The following is a 10,089-nucleotide window of genomic DNA, read 5'->3' on the forward strand; positions in this document are numbered from 1 at the left end:
ACTAACACAACTATTGCCAACAGCAGCTTCTGCCATTCACCTCGACTCATTTCTGCTGCCTTCCCTTAAAGTTGAAGTCTGTCATTTATGTTTTTGCTTCATGCTGACTTTGAAGAGAGTGTTGGCTTACTGTTTTTCACCTTTTTTTGTCTAGACTAGCATGTTTTGATATTGTTTGTCATAGTGGTTAAAGGTCTAGACTAAGTGAAAGGTTATTGGTTCAAACCTAGTGTGACCTCTTCAAATTTGAAAGGGTTTTACAAACAACAAAAAAAATGAAGCAGTCTCTTTTCTTATTAAATTTTAGTTTGTGGTCATCTGTACAATACATAAAATTTGATTACAGAGAAGAACTAATTTATATATAAAAAAGCAGAAAAGAGGGAGGAAGTGCTTTTATTTCTAAAGGATATTGTGTTAAGAAGTTATGCTCTTTACCGACTTTTCTGTTGTTTTATTTCTGGTTTCATGTTTATTTATATTGTATATGCTAATAGAGGCTTTGTAATTTCTGTAAATCATTTCTTAGAGAGATAGATGTAATTGAATATTGTATCATTTCGCCATTATAGTGCTTGAATCATAGATTAATTATATATACACATACCATTTTTCTGTGGATGCATTCTCTTGCATTCTGCAGTGGAGTGTTAACGCACATCATTCTATCTATTGTTCTATCATTCTATTGGTCTGTTTATTGATCGTTCTTTCTGCCTTTAAGCATATACACCTTCAAGCTTAAAGGTTTTTAAACTTTCAAACAAAACTTTGTCAAACTAATATTTATAGTTTGCTTTGTACAGTTATATTAATGTTCTGTAGATGTTTTTAGTGCTAATTTTTCACAGCATGAATATATGATAATAAGTGTACAGTAATTTGCTTTGTGTTAGACTGTCAGCTGACTGCTTGTTTCGATGTCCTGGTGTGGTATTCCTTAAGCAGTCTTCTGTACAGCTTTATTGGGTGTTGCATATTGATTTAAGATTCCCACAATGCACACAGTGAGTGCTCAAAGTTTAATTTCTGAACATAGCGATGTTTATGTAAAGGTATTAGAAATGATCTGGCCTTCGCTCTGGGGACCGAGAGAAACCCACAGCTCTCATGGGAACTTCATTTGATATTCCGGGGAAGAAATTTCTGCTCTCTTTGACATCCCACGAATCTGAATTGGTTTTATAAGATTGTAAAAACATAATGTTCCTCTCAAGGGATGAGAATTCATTAGCCTCACCATCTGGTAATTACGCTAAAAAACAGTAGGTGAGATTGTTGATAATCGTTGGCATGCACAGCGTTTCATCTCACTCTCATTTTATGGGGCTTGCATCAGAATATTGCTTGCTACTCTGTTTACAGTGAATGGCATTATCCATGTGAGTGCTCACTGTTACCACAGCTGAGCACTTCTTATCCACAGTCTAATAAATTCTTTACAACTGTGGGTAAGCAATATCTGGAGTGGAATAGTTAGCATTCTACCCACTTTTTGCCTTTTCAGTCCATTTTTTTGTGTGTACTAGGGTTGCTGACCCATTCTTTCAAAATGGTTTTGTGTGTGTGTTAATACAATGGGTTTAAGACAATGTTAAAATGTACAATTTAGGGTGGAAAATAAATTGGATACATTGGAATATGTGCAAATATTTACAAATCCTTTTCAGGTCATATTGAATACTAGTTGAATAGTATTTTTATCATATTGAACAGTAATTTGACAGTTTCAGATACAAAATGTAATAATAATAATAATAGTAAAATATAACTATACAAATGTACAGAATATAAAATATAAATTGAATATAAATATATATCTGTCATGTCAATAGTGCATGTTTCACTGTATAACTGAACATAAAAAAATTAGAATATTGAAAAAATTATGTATGAAACAATGAACAATGAAATCAGTCTGAATATTTACATACAGTCATAATTCCAGTATTATTATTTGCACCAGGAAAGGTAGGAGCCAAGCTGACATGTAGGTAATGATGTGTGACAGTTCGGTTTGACATTTGTCAGTAAGCTGAAATTTAAGTGTTTGCATCTCAAATGAATTTTAGCACCCAATTCAGTCAAGCATATTTTTATTGATACACATATATACTGCTGACATTCTTTTTCCATTTTTCAGTTTTCAATTGTCTCTTGCCTCCAATGGTTTACTTGAATCTCTAATGCCATATGTGATCCAGTATAAAGAAATTGCTTATTTTCCTAAAAACAACCAACAGTGTTCCTTTTTTCTTCTGCTGAAGTTGGCAACCCTAAATGTGACCTCTCAGAAAGATGAACAGCTTTTATCCCCTCAGCGCTGTTGCAATCGCTTTGCTATATATGGACCAGGTGTGTCAGAGGACAAAATACCCCCTGGGCGACTCGTCACCGTACCCCCCAGACAACCCAACAGTCAGCAGTGTGGTTAGAGTCACATCCCATTCTGTCTTTTATAGCGACAATGCCTCTAAAAGCATCCCTCCATTCACTTTAAAGATGTCACTCACTGGTCCTGAGTCAGCAATCACTGCACTTTAGTCATATTTGTGTTTGCTGATGCCAGGGGTCTTCAATTCCCCTAATCGCACTCGAGCACACTAACCTGCTCTTCAGGTGAAAGAGAAACAAATCGAAAGCTATCTTAAGTTCCCTTTCAATCTTCGTCCCATCCATCAGTCCATTTTCTTTCTTTTTCCTTACCTCTGCCACTTAGTAGGTTCAGAGAGGTTGAAGTGAATGGCCTGGTATGTGCTGAAACGGCCAGGACAATAATCTGCGAAGCACAAGGCTTCTCAAGTGCAACTATAGTCCTCTAACAATGGCCGTTTGATTCCACTCAGGATGCATTTCCCACCTTAAATCTCTCTAGAGCCTTTATCTTTTATTGTGAGAGTGATTTATACCCGCTCACTCTGCCACCAATTATGTGATGGCGGTTGTCTGTCAGCTGTCAGCGTTGCTCAAATGTATTGTTCTTTGATTGAAGAGAGAAACTTATTCGGTACAAGTGTGAACCTGATGCCAAGCCCTCCATGGTGCAGCTCTCACTCCATCTCCTGCCAGCTCAACTAATAATGCATTTAACTTTTTCCTAAGATGCACCTATGGTTCTTAATGAGATGACGAGGGATCCAAGCAATTAGGTTTTTCAGCTGTCAGACACATTTTAAAAACAATGAAAGAGTTCTCTGATGCATTGCTTTGTCGGGCATTTCGAGGTGAGAACAATTTGTCTGGAATTTATTTTGCTTGCTTGCTCCATATTTTTAGCGTATTAATGGCGTGTTGCATTTCACAATTGGCTGAATGATTGAAGAGCTGTCGTCGAGAGCAGAGTGGAAGAAAAGGTGACTGAGACAATCACCCCAAGTCATAATAAATGCATTAAACATTTTCTAAGACTTTCATATCAGATTGAAGCCTCACACAAGACTGTCAGATCCACAAGAATCCACCAAACCAGTTGGGGTTCGTTTCCATTTCATTGAGGTCGTCTTCACTCCCACGATTTCATCTCATAAAAAAATAAACCTCCTCCTCGAACATCACACGCAAATTCAGGGTAAATTCCTTTTGAGGCTTGAGTATTTGTTTAGAGAACTGAAGCTTAAAGAGATTAAGATGACATTTCAGTGTTCACAGTGTTTACGGTTCTGCTCTATTTGTGTCTTAGTGTCTTGCATTTTAAACACATTGGGCATTTTGTGCTAAAATGTGGATCATCTGCTCTCTCCTGGATACGGATTTAGAAATAATACAGCACAATCTCCAGCTCCTCAAGTGCTGGTGTATTTTGACAGTTTGAAGTTGAGCCGAGTTTCAAACAGAAGTGTCTACAGCAAGCTAGGGGAATCAAATTCAGGTCAAACTCTGTGATCCAAAGCAGATTGCTTTTATTTTGAACACCACAAAAACAATTGCCTTTTGCAAACCTTGCCATAAAGAGAAAACTTTTTTTGGCAAGATCTGTTTGAACAGAAGTCAGGCTCCTGGCCTCCATAGAGCACCCTGCCATTGGAAGTGACAGAATAAATGGCTATTTGCCTTAAGGCTTAAAATAAGAGTATTGATGCTTGTTTGATTTTCTTAATGGCTTACTGGAAGTCTGACCACTTAATTATCTAAAAATGGTTGAGAAATACTTAGGCAGATGATGTTATATTGAAACGCAGTGTGAAATTACAGATAATGCATGCAGAATGTGTACAGCTGCTCAAGTTGAAGACCGAAAAACATAAGCGTCTCTCGATGCAGTGGTTGTTATAATTGTCGTTGCTGCAGCAACCAAGCCTCCTCATCAACTAAGTGCATGCCAAGTCGCACGCTTTGATTTTTAAGCTCATTCCACAGAGGTTAGAAATGAATAGATTATTGAAGAGATCCAATGCATTTGGTGATATTTCTTTTGTTTTTCATTTATGTTTAACTACTGAATTGATTTGGGATGTACCTCTCCATCTGTGGCAAGTTGCCATTTTTAAGAGAATCATTATGCATTCATCATTCTCATGACTAACTTCTTTCTGTTTGTGCAAATTGATGAATATTGGACTTCTTGCATTAAATGGAAATGAAAACATCTATATGAATTTCATTGCATTGGATGACAAAATGTCAAGCAATTACTTTTCAGCAACTGGTCTGAAGGTGATCTTTAGTCGATGTCAGTAAGTCTCCTAAATTCTTTTACATAAACTGTTGGTATGTTTGAAAACCAGATAATGTCCAAATATCTTGAGTTTTGTTCTTTTTTTCTAAGTTAAAAATTCTAAAATGTGACCAAGATGTCCAAACAGAGTACAAAACCACAGTTAAAGAGTTTGGTCTCAGTAAGATTTTTTTTGGTCACACTTTACTTTAAGGTCCAGTTCTCACTGTTAGGAAAGGAAAGGATGTGACGTGTGGCCAAGTATGGTCAGCCATACTCAGAATTTGTGCCCTCCATTTATTCCATCCAAGTGCACACACTGTAGTGAGTAGTGAACAAAGACTGTGAAAACAAGGAGCAGTTGGGGGTTCAGTGCCTTGCTCAAAGGTCTCATCTCTCATCAAGAGAGAGCTGTACATTCACTCCCCCCCACCTACTGTACAATCCCTGCTGGGTTCAAACCCACAACCTTTGAGTTGAAAGTCTGACTCTCTAACCATTAGGCCACGACTGCCCTATTAACTATAACTTTCTTAATAAATTCCTAATTAATGCTTATTAATAGTTAGGGTAGTTAAGTACAGGTATTGTGTAGGATTATAGTGTATGGATATATAAAGGATATATAATGTTCATGCAGAATAATACATTAAAAAATGCTTTTTAAGTACTATAAACAACCAATATGCTAGTAATATGCATTCTAATAAGTATAGTATAATAAGTAACTGGTTAATAGTGAGAATTGGTCTCTATACTTAAATGTTATCAAATTATTTTTTATTTTATTTGTTTTGTGTATGTGTATGTGTGTCTGTGTTTTATGTTTTTGAAAGAAGTCTCTGCTTACCTATTCGAAATTTATAAGATCAAAAATAAAGTAAAATGGCAATATTGTAAAATATTATTAAAATAACTAAAATAAAAATGAAAAAGCTTTTTAATATGCTGATTTGCCACTCAATAAATATATATTTTTTGTGGAAACAGTTTATTAATGTATTTTTTTAGAATAAATTAATATAACCCTTAACAGCATTTAATTAAATTATATATATATATTAACAAATGAAAAGGTCTTCATTGTAACTTTGCATTTAATTAATTCATTGTAACAAAACATTTTTTAATAAAAAATTTAATTCAAAAGATCTCAATCATTTATATTTAGGTCTGTCTATATTGAATTCTTCTGACTCATGCCACTAAAACAAATATACATTTCCGTCATCAAACCATATAAGAACTGTAAAAAAAAAAAAAAAAAAAAAAAAGTCCCCCTGTAACCCAGAGCTGGAAGGCAGCTGGCGGGAGGATTGTGCCATCAGAGTGTGCAGATTTAAGTTTGTCATTTGGGACAGATTTGAGAAGAGACTAAATCTGAATTTTAGTGCACTGCTAACCATTTTACCTGTTTCAGAAAAGACGCACGACAAGAACTGTGCAGTCCTAAACTGTACATACTCAGTCATTGTCTCTCTCTTTCTGTACATCCTTTTATTTATTTCTTTACATTTCTTAGCTACATGAGCTGATGGAATGTTTATGTGGATAAGCACCAGTGAACTGCAAAAGTGAAATGGAAACCTATTTGCCGACATGTGAAGCTGGACTGTTATCATCAGAGACTGACTCCCTATAGACCTCTGTATTCTGTCAGGCCTCGGCAGGTAGAGATTGAGAGAGAGAAAGAGAAAGAGACTTTCTCCTTCCTGATAAGTGAATGACATCTCTGCAGGGCAGGTCGCTGCATGTGAGGCACGACAAGATACTTCTGATTAGAGCTGCGCATTTAGCTCTTATCTGTCCCTGTTGAGCCTGTGCCAGTACAAAGGTAGAAAATGGCCAAAACAGAACAAAATACAATCGTTCAGAAGACCCAGATGATGTATGGCAAACAAACAGTGTTTTCCTTGAGCTCACGGAGCTGTGATAATTCTCGGAAATGGTAGAAGGGCTCGTGCTGTGCAGCCACGTAATGACTCATGTTTAATGCTTATCGCCATGCACCACTTGCTCCTCTACTCCTTCGTACATTGCACCGTAATTTGTAGGTGTAACTACTGCAAGGTATGAGCTCAAATCCCATCTGGACACTTTCTATCAAAACATTTGCTGTTAAATATGTTAGCTCTGAACTTTTTTTAAGAATCCTGCCCTTGTGCTAAATCTACTGAGAGGCATCAGCAAAGCTTTTAAAGAAAAAGTGAACACTTAAATGTAACAATGAAAAGTGTGGTGACTTTATCGGTTTCTCTTTATAGCTCTGTAAGTCGTGAGACTATGAGGTAGATGTTGCCATGGAGAATGAAGCTCTAAATTCAAACTGCATGCTGAATGTTTTTTGGTCATTAGGTACAGTATAATCAAAATAGATGAGCACCGATAACTTTTCTATAACTGACCTCTGAAATGACCAGTTAGCTGTGTATTGGACATACAGTCTTAAAATACATCTGTATTATTCCTTTATAGAATTATATACATTATATTATAGTCAAATTGAATTACAAACCCATTAACAGTAATACTATAAATTTAAAAGAACCAAAACTAAAAGCATGATGCAGTTACATACATAATGCAGGACATTATCTAACTGCAGAATGCCATAAAGGAATACAGATTTCTACATTTTTATATTTAGAGTATAATATTTCTAACATTATAGTGTTATAGAGTATTATAAACATTGCTGCTCATTTCTCGTCATGAACCTATTCAGCTTTACCATGCCCTCTTAAAAAGCACAGCTTCACATACACATTACACAATTAACACATTAAAATTTGTTAGAGTTTGACATAGTGTTAAAGTTAGACTATTTGCGTGTGTGTGTGTGTGTGTGTGTATATATATATATATATATATATATATATATATATATATATATATATATATATATATATATATATATATATATATATACTGGAGACTTGAGTAATGGCTGATAAAATGTAAACTTTGCATCACAGGAATACATTATATTTTAAAGTATATTAAAATAATAATAATAAAAACATTTTTTTCAATTCATATTTTAATGATAAGCATTAAAATATTTCTACATAAAAACAAAGAAAAAGATAAAACATTAAAAGTCTTACTGATCCCAAACTTTTGAACCAAAATTGTATATATTCCTAATGGATCATGTGACACTGAGGACTAAAATAATGGTTGCTGAAAATTCAGCCTCGCCATCACATGAATAAATATATTAATAATATTGATAAATAAATAAAAAAGAAATTCATTTAAAACTACATTTTGTAATAATATTTCACAATATTATTATTTTAAACTGAAAAGAAAAATCATAATTGGTGAGATTTAGGTAACTCTTTACAATAACTATACATGAATCTTCTTTTTTTTACGGGGTCCACCAATTGGCAAAACATTTGCCACTTGATTCGGTCGTGGGCATCATCGGGGATGATGCCGCAGGTCCGCATGTCATCCAGAATGAGCTCCATCCATTTCTTTTTGGGCCTTCCTCGCGGTCGCTTGCCAGGCGGGTTGAGGCGAGAGGCAGTCTTGGCCACTGAGTCATCATGGCTCCGCATGACATGGCCGTAACATCGCAGGCGCGCTTTTTGCATCTTCTCCGTAATCGGGGCAACGCCCATGGCCCATCTGTCTTCCTCGTTCTGCAGGTGGTCTAGCAGGGTCAAGCCGAGCACCCACTGGAGCATGCGCATCTCCGTGACGTGCATAGTGTTTTCATGCTTGGCTGTAGCAGGCCAGCACTCAGATCCATACAACACAACGGGGCATATGACCATTTTGTATATCTTTGACTTCAGGTGGATCGACATCTTCCTATCGCAAAGCACACCAGTCACTTGCCACCATTTGAGTCATGCAGCATTCACGCAACCTTATGCATCAGGCAGCGAGTCGCCATCTGCGGAGATCAGCAAGCTTAGATATTTGAATTTGGCACTTTTCTTCAGGGTCTGGCCATTAATAGCGATGGATCCATCTGTCTGCATGCCAGCTTCCAGGTACTCGGTCTTGGTGATGTTGAGCCGCATGCCGTTCGCATCGAGTCGGTCCGAACATTGCTGCATTTGATGTTGGAACTGCTGGCGGGCCTAGTCCATGAGACACACATCGTCGATAAACAACAATGTTCAAGGGTGTGGTAGTTGGATCACACCCGCCATCATTGTGTCCATATATGTGATGAAGAGCAGGGGCGATAGGGGACCTAAACAAAATGGAGATATCGAATGGTGTTGACGTAGCGGTGTTAGAGCATCATCACCAAGTTGATGTAGGCCTCGGGGACACCATGGGACCAAAGCGAGTGGCAGATCAGATCGTGCGGGATATGATTGAATGCCTTCTCCAGATCGAGGAAGCAGTACATAGATGGCTTCCATCATACTACAGCCATTGACGAAGCCACACTGGCTCGGCGAGATCATAATAATGTCCCGCAGGCGCCAATCGATGACACGCTCAAAGATCTTCATGGCATGGCAGAGGAGGTGAATTGGCCGGTAGTTGGTTTACTCAGCGATATCGCCCTTGTCTTTCCAGATGGGCAGTGTGGTGCTCATCCTCCAGCCTTCAGGAACGACACCATCTGCAATGACACTATTGAACAAGTCAGCAAGCAGTTCGGCCCCTCCTTGGCCCATCGTTTTCCATGCCTCGACTGGAATATCGGGGCCTGATGCCTTTCCGTTCTTCATTCATTGCTCTCGCCACCTCCTCAATGGTAATCGGAGGGATGGGGCTGGGCACTGGTTCCATGCTTGGTATGGGCGGGTGCGGAAATTCGACATTGATGATATCCCTAAAGTACGCACTCCAATGACGGAGGATGGCGAGTGGATCACGGAGGACCTGGTGGTTGGTGTCTCTGATTTGTACGACCTGGCCGATATCTTGGGTGGCTCAGTGGCGAGCGTGTGCAAGACGATAGATATTGTTGGCGCCTCGAGAGGTGTCCAACTCATCGTACAGCCGCACGTAGTAAGCATACTGCGTGGCCGCCACTGCCCGTTTGGCCATAGATTTCCGCATATAATATTCCTGTCAGTCGACATCATGCCTGGTCACCCGCCATTGCTTGTAAGCACGCTTCTTCTCAGAAATTGCCTCTTGGACCAAGTCTGTCCAGAACCAGACTTGCTTGTCAAGATACCTCCTGTTGGGCTTGGTTTTGCCGAGAGTTTCGACGGCGGTGATGCGAACTTGGAGGATGATTGAAGTCGATCGTTGCTTTGTCGTTAGATCAGGGTCGGCTCGAATCCCAGCAAGGGCAGTTTTAAGGGTGGCCTTGTGCTCTGGCAGCAATAACAGTACATGAATAATCATGTATTAACAGTGTTGGAAGTAACGGTGTTTAAGTATAACGGCGTTACTAAAGGAGTTTAATTTTCAGTAACGGAGTAATCTAATTAATTACTTTTCCCATT

General features: G+C 38.1%; 1 protein-coding gene across 1 annotated transcript; it reads right to left on the bottom strand.

Moving 5' to 3' along the window:
• Positions 1-7,394: 7,394 nt before the first annotated feature.
• Positions 7,395-9,627, bottom strand: LOC132152586 (uncharacterized). Its single transcript, XM_059561337.1, is given in 3 exon segments — positions 7,395-7,407; positions 8,063-8,754; positions 9,478-9,627. Coding segments are annotated over 3 exon segments (855 nt in total).
• Positions 9,628-10,089: the final 462 nt, after the last annotated feature.

The sequence above is a fragment of the Carassius carassius genome, chromosome 11, assembly GCF_963082965.1.
Source record: "Carassius carassius chromosome 11, fCarCar2.1, whole genome shotgun sequence".
Taxonomy (NCBI): Eukaryota; Metazoa; Chordata; class Actinopteri; order Cypriniformes; family Cyprinidae; genus Carassius; species Carassius carassius.